The 14,731-nt window shown below is 41.8% G+C and overlaps 2 protein-coding genes across 15 annotated transcripts in view; one reads left to right on the top strand and one right to left on the bottom strand.

Annotated features, from left to right (window-relative positions):
* The window catches only part of neb (nebulin), a 361,584-nt gene extending 359,756 nt beyond the window's left edge, over positions 1-1,828 (top strand). For all 12 annotated transcript variants that reach the window (XM_038790010.1, XM_038790016.1, XM_038790008.1 and 9 more), the window contains one exon: positions 977-1,828. In XM_038790010.1, coding sequence (XP_038645938.1) covers positions 977-1,150 — 174 coding nt within the window. In that variant the 3' untranslated portion in view covers positions 1,151-1,828. The remainder of the gene's footprint in view (positions 1-976) is intronic.
* Positions 1,829-3,178: 1,350 nt separating this feature from the next.
* Positions 3,179-14,731, bottom strand: part of rif1 (replication timing regulatory factor 1) — a 95,126-nt gene continuing 83,573 nt past the window's right edge. For all 3 annotated transcript variants that reach the window (XM_038790007.1, XM_038790005.1, XM_038790006.1), the window contains 6 exons: positions 11,082-11,240; positions 9,123-9,200; positions 8,025-8,140; positions 7,659-7,812; positions 5,292-5,400; positions 3,179-4,384 (listed from right to left, as the gene is read on the bottom strand). In XM_038790007.1, coding sequence (XP_038645935.1) covers positions 4,170-4,384; positions 5,292-5,400; positions 7,659-7,812; positions 8,025-8,140; positions 9,123-9,200; positions 11,082-11,240 — 831 coding nt within the window. In that variant the 3' untranslated portion in view covers positions 3,179-4,169. The remainder of the gene's footprint in view (positions 4,385-5,291; positions 5,401-7,658; positions 7,813-8,024; positions 8,141-9,122; positions 9,201-11,081; positions 11,241-14,731) is intronic.

The raw sequence follows: 14,731 nt of genomic DNA, 5'->3' as shown, positions 1-14,731 counted from the left end.
CCACCTTCTCAGGAAGAGTTCCAGAGTCATGAACATCTGACGGAAAAAAAATCATCTCCCTCTTAAATGCATGGCCCCTTATGTTTAAACAGTGACCCTAGTTCTTGATTCTCCCACAGAGGAAGCATCTTCTCAACATTCACCCTGTCAGATCCCTCAGGATATTATACGTTTCCCAGAATGCGTTGGATGCTGGGACAATGAGTAAATTTAAGGAGGCGGCAAGACAAATTTTTAATTAGTAATGGGTTGAAGAGTTACAGAGAACGGACAGGACAGTGGAGTTGAGGCCATGATGCAATCAGCAACGATCGTATTGAACAGTGGAGCGGGCTCGAGAGGCTAAATTGCCATTTCCTGCTGCTTGTTCTTATGTTCTAGGAACTATTTTGCCTAATTCCACCTTCAAGCTCTTGGTCTGTGGCATTGTGGGTAACAGCACCTCAAGCACAAATCTGGTGTTCTTGATTAAAGGGGATCAGGGCATATGGCAGGAGAATGGTGATGAGGAACATGATCGAATGGCGGAGTGGACTCGATGGGCCAAATGGCCCTATTCTGCTCCTATATTTTATGGTCATTGCCCCCCCCCCCCCCCCCCAGCCAACATAACTCAGCACTAGGCTATACAATATTTACATGCTAAGTAAGACTGATCTGCATAATCCATTTCCTAATGGAGAGACTAAATTCTCTCCCTTATTAGTTAATTTCATATGCTTTGCCACAGTGATCGATAACCGAATCCCTCCCAACTAGGCTCGAAAATTATTTCTAGTCACAATCCTATGATCTACCGGTCTGCCGCAAAGGTACACCCCCCCTCCACCTCGTGCTTATCTCCCTGTACTAACAGATCAGATTATTATTGATTTGATATCAATAATTTGTGCAGCTCAGGAACACATTCACTGTACAGTAAAACCTCATACAGGTGTTAACCAGATAATGATCTGAATTAATTTTTATTCCACAGAAAACCTGCCGTGCCATTTATGATTATTCAGCAGCTGATGCAGATGAAGTCTCCTTCAAAGATGGTGACGTCCTTATGAATGTTCAGTCCATTGATGAAGGATGGATGTATGGTACTGTGCAAAGGACTGGGCTGACAGGCATGCTGCCAGCTAACTATGTGGATGCCATCTAACCTAGGTCAACTTTTGCTACAGACACTTCCCCATCCCACCCCTCCCCACTCCAAAACAAAAATGCAAGCCACAATTTATCATTTGATTGGATTCAATTCCATAGGGAAGATAAAATTATAAGCACAATAACCTTTCATTTACTTCCCATTGTACATCCAAATATATTATTAGTCTAAGTTACAAAAACTTACAACAAATCCTAGACACATGCAAACAAAAAGTGCTGCTTATGTTGTTCACCTGATATACCTGTTATGAGACCATTTAGCAATTGGTGTCCAGTGTATTTTAACTGACCTCTAACTAATCAGAACAATTAAATTGAATTCAGAGATGCGCTCCATAATGTTATACCCAAAGCAAACTGGATGGTCTTATTTGAAGAAGGAAAAATGTGTTGAAATAGCATAACGTGATCATGGCCTAAAGAGGTTGCAGCAGTACAACTGTACGTAATCAACTATGATGCGGTTTCTGTATCCTGACATGTGTAGTTAGTTTGCAAATTCCTTATTACAGCTTTATAAACATGTTGCCACTGAAATACTTGTTTCCACAATTGAGATCCTTTTGAAAGACTTGATTTAAGGAACATGTTAAGAGCCTTCCCCACTCCACTTGCTCGATGTGGACTTGTATATGCTGCAGGGTCAAATAAAGCTCAGTTTCTGCAAAAACGTCTTCACTAGTCATTTTAAAATGAAACTACAGGAACTCAAGAAGTTACTCCAAGTTTTAACCTCTCCATCACATTTAGTACTACTCAGCACAAAGGAATAAAGGTTTTTTGGGGGTTGGGGGGGAGGGGAGGGGGAAGTGGACTTTGGAGTTAAGGTTTTAGTAATTACAGAGCAGGCTCAAGATGCCTAATGGTCTACATCTTCTCCTAAAGTATCATTGCCAGAGAAATGATTCAGTCTACGTGTGTGAATTTAGAATTCCCACATCAAGGTTACCTGTAAAACAGTGGTTTAATATGTTGAACATGTACAACAAACAAATCAGTGAAATAATTTTTTTTCTTCTGTCCAATTGTAAGAATTTCCTAACTATCTTCCCCAATTCTGAGGGCCAGGGACAACCAGCAGCTCGGCTTTCCCTGTCTAGCAGACACAAGTACAGCAAAAGCAGGCTAATTTGTGTTCAAGGTGTTCAACATTGAAGACATTTATTATAAACATCAACCTACTTTCAGACATTAATCGAGGAGTTACACATTGAGCATTTTCTAGTTTAATTTGTAAGATCAGTGTTGAGGAATACAATTTCCTCACAGATCTCCATAAGGTCAGAACGTGTCTTTCATAGAACTGCCTCTGTCCAGGTGCTTAGGTCACACTCCTGCATGAAACCCAATTCCACTCACTGTGCATCCCCTCTGGAGTACACGAGTCTGAAACAAGCCTTTTGAACAAGATGAAAATTTCAGGTGGTCACGTACAAGAAGGCAGAAGGAACTGCTATTTCATTAGTGACTTCAATGACTCCAGGATGCTCCCTAAAATGATTCACTGTTAAGTATTGTTCTTAACAAGAAATAGACAATTATTGCACTAGGAAAGTGTGAAAAATAACTTTCACAGGGTTAGATGGCCAGAACTCCGAATCTCTTCAGCTAGTGCCACGGGCTCTTCCTACACTCACCTAAAGGTGTGAGAAGGCAGACCAAGCGATGATGAAGGAACTGCAATATGTAGTATGGATGATAGAAGACTTGTGTTGATTTTGCATGCAGTCCTTTGTCTTTTTAGGAAGGTGCTACTTGAGCAATGCCAATGTGCTACGTCAGTAATTTAAAGGCCGAGATGAATGGTTTCCAACTTTTCTTTCTGATCTTCAATGGGAGTATTGCTGTGTTCCTTGGAGTTCTACTACACGCCTTGGCCTTAGACTGTTAAATGCTGTTTTAACATCTCACTCACCCACTTCTCCCTGTATAATGTTCATGTTTGGACCAAGACTTGTAATGCAGGCTAAAGCAGAGGAGTGCTAGTAAAATTGATCAGTAAGAAAAGATAAGCCAACAAAACACGAAAAAATGCAATTTATTTTGTTTGTACAAGGGGGAGCCTATGCACAGGTTTAATAAAAAAGTGCAGCTCCGATTCCATTTCTGTGCACTGATTTGCTCTGGCAGCTATAAACATCACTATAAAAGTCAAGTAATGGCCAGAGGTACAGAATTAGCAGCAATATTCCACTGCGAGATTCTGCTAACAGAAAAGCAAAAATCCATTTGGCAAAACAATATAATTTAACATCACAAAATTATTTTCCTTACAGAAAAATCTCCATTAAAAAAACTACTTTTACCAATTTACATAGCATTAATGAGTCCCTCAAATGAAAGCTCCATGTGTGGTCCTCTTCCTGCATAGAGTTCTGCCCTCCTGCTTATAAAAAAGATATTTTTTACCAAGTGAGGCCCTCTCTAATTACCAACACCATGTGTTTGGTTTACCTTTCTATAAAGCAGTCCATCAGAATAAGACTAAGGAGTTCTGGTCAGCATTTCTCTTAAGCTCATTGCCAATCTCTTTAAATGATATTTCCATCAACCCCATTCTTTAAATATCAACAGTTCCTCTATTTGACCTTCAGGGAAGGCAGCCTCTCATGGTAATGGCACAGCTGGTGATGTCACTCTGGATCAGTCAAGAGGGGATGAGCTTCTATAGAACTGGAGGTACTCACTGTTAGATTATTTTTCCCACTCTGACAAGGCCACTTATTGCTGTATTTTACTAGAACACCTCCACAAGAGGACAGAAGGGTTTGAAAAGCAGGCAAGACTGAGATTCAAACTCGCAACCCCTCTAAGATGGAGGTAAAAGGCTCAGCTGCTAGAGTAGCAGGATGTTATCCAAGAAGAAAATTACGCTGATCTAAAAAAAGAGTGTGGGAAAAGTTCAAAGATAAGGAAAGGTTAAGCCTCTTGGGGAAAGTGAAGGTAGGGCAAGGCAGTCAATGCTCTCCATCCTTCTGGTTGAACTTTGCCGGTTCATGTAACTTATAAGATCAGTCAGCAGCTTCACGTGGTGACGACCTCCAGCGAGATCGTAGGTTTCCCATGATGCAGTTCATCATGCTACTCAGCTGCTGGTGCATTGCAAACAGTTGACTCCCAGGGTGTTCATTCAAGTCCTCAGAGAAAAAGCGAGCAGAAAGGGCGTTAACCTCAGAAACCAGGGCCGTGGAAGGAGTAATGGCAGGCGGCACAGTCTCAACTAAATCTGAAAGAGTGTAAAAGACAAGTCAATGCAGCTTTGTATTAAAATAAGCAGCACACAGTTAGGCTAAGGTATGAAGCGGATTAGTTTTAAACAGATAGGTTTGCTCACATTTAGGAACAATGTCAAAGGATTGGAGAGGGGTGATCCACAAGAATGGCAGCAAGGATAGAAGGGTTTAGTAATGCAGAGACTATACAAGCTGAAGTTACTCTGTTTTTACAATACAGAAGGTTAAGACAAGAGGTTATTGGATAGGCACATGGAGCACACCAGAATGACAGGGAGTGGGATAGCTTGATCTTGGCCTCGGACAATGCTCGGCACAACATCGGGGGCCGAAGGGCCTGTTCTGTGCTGTTCTATGTTTAAGACGAGCTTCGGTAAAGTGCTCAAAATCATGAGTAAATGCTTCCAGCAGTAGAAACCTTAAGTTTCTGCCAAATAAATTTTCCAAGTTTGAATCCCAGCACCCAGATCGGAGTCACCACACGCTTCACCAGCTATCAGGCTGTCTACAACATAGCAACACTGCACCCTCATCTCTACTAAAATCTTTCATTTCTCTCCATGCAAACCTGTGACTAGAATGTGATAGATCACACATGCTTGTGGTTTTTCAATGACTGCCAACTTACTTCCAAACTACGATCAGTTTATCATGCAAGATTAGTAATAGGGTTGAGACAGTCTGGTGGAAGGAGCAAAGAAAATCCATTCAACATGACTGGATCGAAATCCAGACCTTAGAAATGAAACTAAAGATACAAACCCAGTCCCCATAATGAGTGGCTCTGGACATTGAGATTCTTAGTCAAGGCTTCTCAGTTTAGAATGATGAAATGCATGCATTATTTGAGCTTCAAATTAATTTGCATAAGATAGCTGATTGAGACAGCTTAAACTTTACCTGTTGCTAGCTTCTCATCATCACCATTAGAGTAACTGCTGTCCTCTGTTCCATTTACGAGCTTCTCATTTTCAAATACACAATCTTCATCCAAACCAAGAGATTTTCTCTGAAACAGCAAATTAAAATCTGTATAAAACTAAAAATAATGTTTTCAAATATCAGATTAAATCAGGAAGGCAAATCAGTACTATGAAACTGAAAGTGGCAGTTTTTCTCTTTTCTAGAAATATTTATTAACTTGAATGCTTCAGCCATATGGTTAGAGGCTGAAGACATTAATTCCTTGGATACGTAGGTTAGTTGGAAACTATTTCTCATTAGCAAAATAATGCACCAATGCTGGCATACCTTGCTATCATTCACAAAGTCAAACTTGCCCATCAGCCCTATCCATTTCAACCTACACTGACTACCGGTCCGTCAAAGCCTCAATTTGGAATTCTCATCCATGCAATTTTTTTCATTTATCTTTAAAAAAAAAAATAATTTAGAGTACCCAATTCATTTTTCCAATTAAGGGGCAATTTAGCATGACCAAAAAACCTATCCTACACATCTCTTTTGGGTCGTGGGGGTGAAAAACCACACAAACACGGGGAGAATGTGCAAACTCCACACGGACAGAGACGCAGAGCTGGGATCGAACCTTGGACCTCAGTGCCGTGAGGCTGCAGGGCTACTTCATTTATTATTTGATGGGATGTGAACATGGCTGTCAAGGCCAGCATGCATTGCCCATCCCTAATGCCCTTGAACTGAGTGGCTTGATTGCCCATTTCAGAGGGCAATTAAGAGTCAACCACATTGTTTTGGGTCTGAAGTCGCATGTAGTTCAGACGAGGTAAAGCTGGCAGATTTCCTTTCCTGAAGGTCAGTGAACCAGGTGGGGTTTTACAACTCTCGACAACAGCTTCAGGGTCGCCATTACTGATACTAGCTTTCAATTCCAGATTTCATTAATTGAATTTAAATTCTATCAGCCGTCATTGAGGGATTTGAACCCATCTCCCCGCCTGGTCCACTGACATTACCAATGCACCACCATCCCCACTTGCAATTCCCTCACACACCAACCTACTTCTCTCACACCCACTCCTCCAACCCAATAAAACCTCTAAAATAGTCACCCGAATCTAGCATCTCACCACTGGCAACTTGCCTTCAGCTACCAAATGGTTTCTTTGCAGTTCCTCCTTCAAAAGGCCCTGCTTACTGTCCATGGCCCTCATTTTGCTGTCAGCAGCAAAGCAAAGAAATATGGTCAACGACCTAGCAATCTCTTGTGGAATAGTTTTCCCCTTGTCAATGACAGTTTAAAATCAGGCTCCAAGTCAATGTGCTAGTATTAACAGCCAGAATTGTCAAGTGTAAATCTACAGAGGTTACTGTGAACTTTTAAAATGCACTGGTCAGACATGGAGTAGTATGGTCACCATGAACACATATGCACAATGGAATGGCTCTTAAAGAGCAACTACAGTGGATAGGGTTTACATAAAGTACAGTACAGAGCTCCACGCTGCAATTTTAAAAGATAGTGATTAATGGAGAAGCCCGAATTGCTGTTTATAAAATGTTGGATACATAAAACTTAGAATAAAATAAGTAAACCAATGGGAACAAATTTAAATGAATTTAAAAGCACATACTAGCAAGAAATTAAAATTAAATACTAAGAATTTATTTATTCAGATTCATATTTTTTTGGCACAGTTGGTGATGTTCAAGAGGTTGGTGGTAAAATGAAAGTTTATGTCAAGCATCAAGTTGACTAAGTGGCTAATTCTATCCTGCACTTTTCTCAACTATTTCAAGATGCATTGCTCATCAACACATTCCACATATCCGCCTAGACTCACACGACAGGTTTAACCTTCTGGAGAAGAATATCATGAGGGATTTAGTCAGAGTAAATAGAAAGAAATTTCTCTCATCGGTGGAAGGGTCAAGAACCAGAAGGCACCGATTTAAAAAAATTGACTGACAATAGAATCGGAGGCAGGACAATTTTTTTAAGGATCTGGAATGCACTGCCTGGAGATGGATTCAGTAGTGGCTTTCAAAAGGGAGTCAGATAGGCACCCTTAGGGATAGGAACCGCAGGGCTACAGGGAAAGGGCAGTGGAGAGGGACCAGTTAAATTGCCTTTGCAGAGAACCAGCATGGATTCCACAGCCCAAATGGCCTCCTGCTGTGCTACAGCTATATTATCACAACAAGGAACATGCATCAAACATGGGCACATTGCAAGTGTCTTGAAAAACAAAATTCAAGGACCTGTAGCAGATCAGGATCAAAAAACAGCTAATCATTAACAAATTACAAGTTCAGATAGGGCTTGTCAGTTTACAAGAAACCACTCACCTGCTGTTCATAGAAGGCTTTGAGAGCCTTTTTCACGACAAAGACCTTTGGAGAACGGATTGGAAGCAACTTAATTTCTGTCGCTGTAAGTGAGCTCAGGTCACCAATGGTCTTGATGTTTTTGGCTCGTACAAGCTGGCCCAGACCTCTGGCCCTAGGAGGAAGAAACCCAGACCATTCAGTGTAGATGTAGGAGGAGGCAAATTACAATGCCTCAACTTCACTAATTTAATATTTTAAGTTCAAGTACAGGCCTTCCCCTAGTAAAACTGTCCTATTTTAGAACTAGAATTCAAGAGCAACATTTTAAAATGGCATTACACACTGAGATGCCGGGCAACTAAATGCATCATAAAGTTAACTTACCACATGTTGGAGGCAAGCTGGGGCAGAATGGTCTCTACTGGTAAAGAGCAGCTGCTCAAAGCTGGATACACAGAAGCTGTAGACAATGCCTCAGAATCTTTGCTCATCTCAGAGATCTTGAGGGATTTAAATCAGAAACACTTTTACATTAAAAGTAATTTCACTGCCATGTTTCAATTCATTATTTTATAGATCGTATTATTCAAAACTGCAACCTGTTTAATAGTGTGGTCCTGAATACCAATGTTGGAATTACCCTGTCCAGAAATTACCTTTCCTCTTCATTTTCTACATTTTTGTTAAAGCAAATCAAATTAAAATCTAAAACTGTTGCTTTTAACTACAAACTACACCAGTGGCCCAAGTGATCTTCTGTGGTCCTTATTCTTCAAACACTCCTTCCACGTTAAACACCCATTTATGTACTTCTTTCAATTTGGTACATTGTATTCATTGTTTACAATACGTTCTGCTCTCAAACACTGATTGGGTGATTGCTTCGCGGAACACCACTGTTCAGTCAGAAGAGTGGCCATGAACTTCTGCTTGCCTGTCATTTTAATTCTCCATCTTTCTTTATGCCTTCTGCCTCCTGCAGTGTTCCAATGAAGCTGAATGCAAGCTTAGGCAGGAATAATTTCTTGGGACACAACATTGAGTTCAGCAAATTTAGAATTGAACCTCTTCCCCCATTTTGTTTCCTTTCCCATTGCAGGTTTTGATTTCCTGCGTTTAGATTTTACTCTCAGTTTTGCTTTCTGAAGGTGGATGCAGGATGCTATCCACACCACCTCAAGCCACATGTTTTGGTTCTTTACTTGTCCCACTATCATTCCCATTAGCCTTGTCTTCCAACTCCTGTGTCATTTAATTGTTCCTGTCACTCAACCCATCACAAACCTTCCCCGTTTTTTCATTGTCAAGCCTTGCCTCTTCAATTGCTTAAAATCTATTAAGTCTTTAACTTTTCCCAGTTCTTGTGAGAAAGTCACCATTTTGAAATTGCAACGGATGTTGCCTGTACCTCTTCAGTATTTCTCCCTATATGGTTTTTAAAATACTAAATCACAAGGTAAACATGAAGTGCTTTCAACTTACCAAACATTTCTTTGAACTTTTATAGCCAGAGCTGCGAGTGCTTGGAGACAGGAAACCTTTAGTCGGAGTGGTGTTATACTGAATGATTTAAAATATACAAAACTGAGAATTATGAGATAAACATAGTAACCTTAATGTTGTGATAGACTCAAAGTGGATTGAGTTTTATCATTTGCTTAGTGACATGCTAAATTCCATACAGACCAAACATTTGCAAAAATAAAAAAGCACACTGGGCAGGCTAGCCGCACAGTTCAATTCACGTACCAGTCTCCCTGAACAGGCGCCGGAATGTGGCGACTAAGGGCTTTTATTAAGAGCTGTCCTTAATATCTAAGAATGTCTCAAAAAGTGTTTAACTACCACTTTCCAAGGGCATAATATCGAAGGCGTTGCTTTTTGATAAATAGTGTCCAGATGCAGGGAGGAACTCCACAGCTCCTCTTTGGATGCAAAAGACGACAGGACACTTCCCAGAGCATAAAGAGCCTTGGTCTAATATTCCATCTGAAAGGTGACATCTCCCGTTAGGATTCCAGCTGATGATGTTAATACTGTTACTGGACCAGTCAAGAGTGAAATCTTTTAAAAATGTATTTATTTTTATTCATTCATCGGATGTGGACGTCACAGGCTGTGCCAACATTTATTGCCCATCCCTAATTGCCCTTGAGGGGGCAGTTAAGAGTCAATCACATTGCTGTTGGTCTGGAGTCATATGTAGACCAGACCAGGAAAGGACGGCAGATTTTCTTCCCCAAAGGACATTAATGAACCAGATGGGTTTTTTGACAAACGACAATGGCTTCCAGATTCTTTTCTCAATTCAGATTTCACCATTCAAATTTTTGAACCTGGATCTCTGGTTTACTAGTCCACTGTGCCACTGCCTCTCCGTGCTTTGGATATACTGAGCTTGGTATATCCTAATGTTGTTTTTTATTTTAAAAAACTGAACGTCAATAACTGAACACACTCACAAGAAATCTGCCAGTGTATTTTTAAGACAAAGTATAAAATGTTATTAAACAAGGTCAATGAACTATACAATTAGGTGAGAAAGATTTCAATACGGACAGCAGTAAATGATTCAAACTCCCACTTTTCCTTTTACCCCAGCAATACTCCCTACAGACACAAAGCCCCAGTGAAGATGTACCTGCTTCCACCACATCCTCTGGCAGCACATTCCAGGCACCCACCAGTCTCTGCATGAAAAACGTACCCAGCACATCTCCCTTAAACTTTCCCCCTCTCACCTGGAACCTGTGCCCCCTTGTAATTGACATTTCCACCCTTGGAAAAAATCTCTGATTATCCAGCCTGCTATGCCACACATATTTTTGTCGACCTCTATTTGGTCTCCCCTCAGCCTCCATCTTTCCAGTGAAAGCAATCCTAGTTTATTCAACCTCTCCACATAGCCAACACCCTCAATACCAGGCAACATCCTGGTGAACCCTCTTTGCATTCCCTCCAAAGTTTCCATTTCCTTCTGATAATGCAGTGACTGGAACTGCACGCAATCCTTCAAATGCAGCTTAACCAAGGTTTTATATAACTGCAACATGATTTCCCAACTCCTGTACTCAATGCCCCGGCTGATAAAGGTAAGCATGATATGCCTTTTTACTCACCATAGCCACCTGTGTTGCCACTTTTAGGGAACTGTGGACCTGAACCCCCAGATCCCTCTGTATGTTAACGTCCTCAAGGCTTTTACCATTTACAGTATAATTCCAAACTAAGAGTGAAAGTGGAATCGAAGGAAGCAACTCAGAGTTACAGAATTAATGGGGAGACCATTCTTGAAGACAATGTCAAACAAAATTTAGGTAAGGCAAAGTACTGCAAATAATTAGGGGAGAGATTAAAAGCTTTTTCTGTGTGCACGAATTAAGATAGGACACAGTAGCTTTAATATAAGATAGCTGTGATTTGAATGAGAATGGATCTTACCTTGGATTGAACACTGGACTTGCTGCAACCATTTGTGGCAGAGTGATTTAATCCAGGAGAACTTCCAGAAGAGTGAGATCTCACTACGGGGCTACGGCGATCAATGTCATCTGCTAATCCTTCCCGCTGAATTGGATCAGCAAACGAAACACGACGGATCTAAAGAAAACAAACAATTGTGTAACAGAAAGGAAAATTTGGACTCATCTCATGAGTCACTGTCCATGTGGAGTTTGCACAAATTCCCAGTGTCTACGTGGGTCTCACCCCACAAATCAAAGATGTGCTGTGTAGGTGGATTGGCCGTGCTAAATTGCCCCTTAATTGAAAAAAACTTCAATAAATAAAGAGGATGCTAACAAAATATCAATTGAAGCAGGGGAGGTAAAGGTAATGGATAGGGTTAAGACTGATAGGCAGCATATCCTGTAAAGGTTTGTTATGCTGAAGAGTAATTCAGTTGGCTTGTATGCAAAGTAAGTGTGAGTGGAGGCGATGGGAGGGATTGCCATAATCGTCCTCGATAGGGAAGTGCCAGAGGATTGAAGAGTGGCAAATGTGACATCATTATTGAAGGAAGATTGCAAGGAAAGTTCTAACTACAGACTTGTCAGTTCAATATCAGTGATGGATAATGTTTTAAAACAATAATTGGGAGGGGGCAGAATCAACAGGCACTTGGAGACATTTGAGTTACAGTAATTAAGATCATCAGAGATTTATAAAAGGTGATTAATCCAATTAATTTAGTTGATGAAGGTAATGCATTGGATGTTGTTTATATGGATTTGACCAAAGGATTTGAGAGTATCACAAAGGCTGGTTAACAAAATTGAGGATCATGGAATAAGGGGGTCAGTGTCAGCCTGAACTTGGGAGGTGTGGCAAAGAGTTAGGATGATATCCATCAATTGCAATAGGACAGTCTGGCCAGCAGAATGGGCAGACAAGTCAAAGTTTTTTAAAAATAAATTTAGATTACCCAATTATTTTTTCCAATTAAGGGGCAATTTAGTGTGGCCAATCCACCTACTCTGCACATTTTTGGGTTGTGGGGGCGAAACCCACGCAGACACTGGGAGAATGTGCAAACTCCACACGGACAGTGACCCAGAGCCGGGATCGAACCTGGGACCTCAGCGCCGTGAGGCGGTTGTGCTAACCACTAGGCCACCGTGCTGCCCAGACAAGTCAAAGTTAAGCAGGGACTTTAAGCTCAGCCTTTACAAAGCTCAATAGATTTCAGCTCATGGCGTAGGGGCATGAATAAAGTTTTGCCAATAAAGTTATATTTAAAATAGTCTGGACAAATGTTGCCTGCCAATACCCTAAAAAGCTCCAAGCTTTCTTCAAAGAAATATTGAGCAGGAACATATCTTCCATTCATTTGATTGCATAGTTCCAGGCTGAAATGCTGCCCTTCTTCAATGCTGGCTCAGTAATATAGCACAAAAAAAAACCACACAAGACAGGCAAGACCCGAGGCAATGTAGGAAACACAATTTGAGTTCAGATTCAACTACCTTAGAATTAGTTTGCCAGGTTGTACTACCATTCAATCATGGCTGATATGTTTCTCATCCCCATTCTCCTGCCTTCTCCCCATAACCTGACCACCCATTAATCAGGAACCTATCTATCTCTGTCTTAAAGACGCTCAGTGATTTGGCCTCAACAGCTTTCTGCAGCATTGAGTTCCACAGATTCATCACCCATTGGCTGAAGCTGAAGACATTTCTCATCTGTTTTAAAAGGATTGTCCCTTCAGTCTGAGGCTGTGCCTTAAGGTTCTAGTTTCTCTTACTAGCGAAAACATCTTCTCCACGTCCACTCTATCTAGGCCTCTCCTTATTCTCTAAGTTTCAATAAGATCCCCTCTTCTAAACTCTATCAAGAACCGACCCAGAGTCTTCAACCACTCCTCATTTGACTATGACGAGTCCTTCATTTCTGGGATTATTTTTGTGAACCTCCTCTGGACCGGTCAGTAAATCACTCCAATTTCGTAATCAGCGATTGGGCGGAGAATATCTTTTTACGATGGAACCGGGGATGGCGCCCCTTTTCGGATGGTCCGTCTCTTCCACAACGGCGTTAGAGGAGCGCGCTGCACACCTTTGAAGCAGCCTCAGTACCTTACCTGAAGGCACTCCCTCGACGCTCTGTCCCTCGATGGGCTGAGTTCCCGACAGCATGGGGAACGTGTGGTATCAGCGGTCGGAAACCCCACGGCAGCTGCTGACTGTGTCCAGCGCCGTCAACAGTCAGGCAGGAGCCATGCTGCTGGCTGGGAGTGGGAGGCTGGGGAGACTGATTGGAGTGGTCCGGGAGAGATCCAGCTGAGCACTATCTGGCAGGTCGGGTCAGTGCACAGCTGACGCCACGCTGTACAGCATGACCGTTGCAGGACGTCACCTTGCGCATGAGCAACCACGGATCCAGCAATTCTCCAGGCGTTTATATCGGGAAGGCCGTGCATTTTATGTGGCGCAGCTGCTAGCCCCTCACTGGTCGGAGGATCGGTGCTGGGGCCGCACCGATTTTGCTCACGTAAAACGCCACGTATCTTCCGGACATAGCCTGGAAACGGAGAACCCAGCCCCTTATTTCGGAAACCAATCTAGTGAACTTCCATTGAAGTGCCTCCAATGCCACTACACCTTTCCTCAAATAAGGGGACCAAAACGGTGCGCAATACTCCAGGTGCAGTCTTACCAATGCCTTGTATAGTTGCAACATTTCCTTACCTTCATATTCAATTCCTTTAGCTATGAATGCTAACATTCCATTTGCTTTCCTTATTATCTGCTGCACCTGCATGCTCGTTTTCTGCAACTCATGCATGAGAACACCCAGATCCCTCTGCATCGGGGCACTCCGAAGTCTCTCCCCATTTAGATCACAAGTTGCCGTCCCATTTTTTCGACCAAAATGAATGACCTCACACTTATCCACGTTAAACTCCATCTGCCACTTTTTGGCCCACTCTCCTAACCTATCTATATCCATTTGCAAGGTTCTTATTTCCTCATTGCAATTTACTGTCCCACCTACTTTTGTGTCATCTGCAAATATAGCTATAGATCCTTCTATCCCTGTGTCCAAGTCGTTAATATATTGTAAATAGCTGGGACCCAAGGACCGAACCCTGTGGCACCCCACTAGTTACATCTTGCCATCCAGTAAAAGACCCATTTATCCCGACTCTCTGTCTCCTGTCCGTCAGCCAGTCTTCTATCCAAGCCACTAAGTTACCCATAATCCCATGTGATCACACATTGTGAATTAGCTTCCTGTGCGGCACCTTATCAAATGCCTTCCGGAAGTCAAGATATACTACATCTACAGGATCCCCATTATCCACTTTGCTTGTTACATCTTCGAAGAGCTCAAGAAAATTAGACATACTTCATTTGCCCTTCATAAAACCATGCTGACTGATGATAACATTTTGGCTTTTCAAATGTCCTGATATTACCTCCTTAATAATTGATTCCAACAATTCTCCAACAATAGACGTTAAAACAATCTGGTCTGTCCTACATTCTGCCTCTCTCCCTTTTTGAATAAGACCGTTACATTAGCATTTTTCCTATCCACTGGAACCTCTGCTGCCACTTGCTTAAACACCCTACCTAGGTTGTCACAGA

Source organism: Scyliorhinus canicula, chromosome 2 (assembly GCF_902713615.1).
Source record: "Scyliorhinus canicula chromosome 2, sScyCan1.1, whole genome shotgun sequence".
NCBI lineage: Eukaryota > Metazoa > Chordata > Chondrichthyes > Carcharhiniformes > Scyliorhinidae > Scyliorhinus > Scyliorhinus canicula.
Note: the sequence above shows the minus strand (reverse complement) of the source record. Positions and strands in the feature narration are given on the sequence as shown.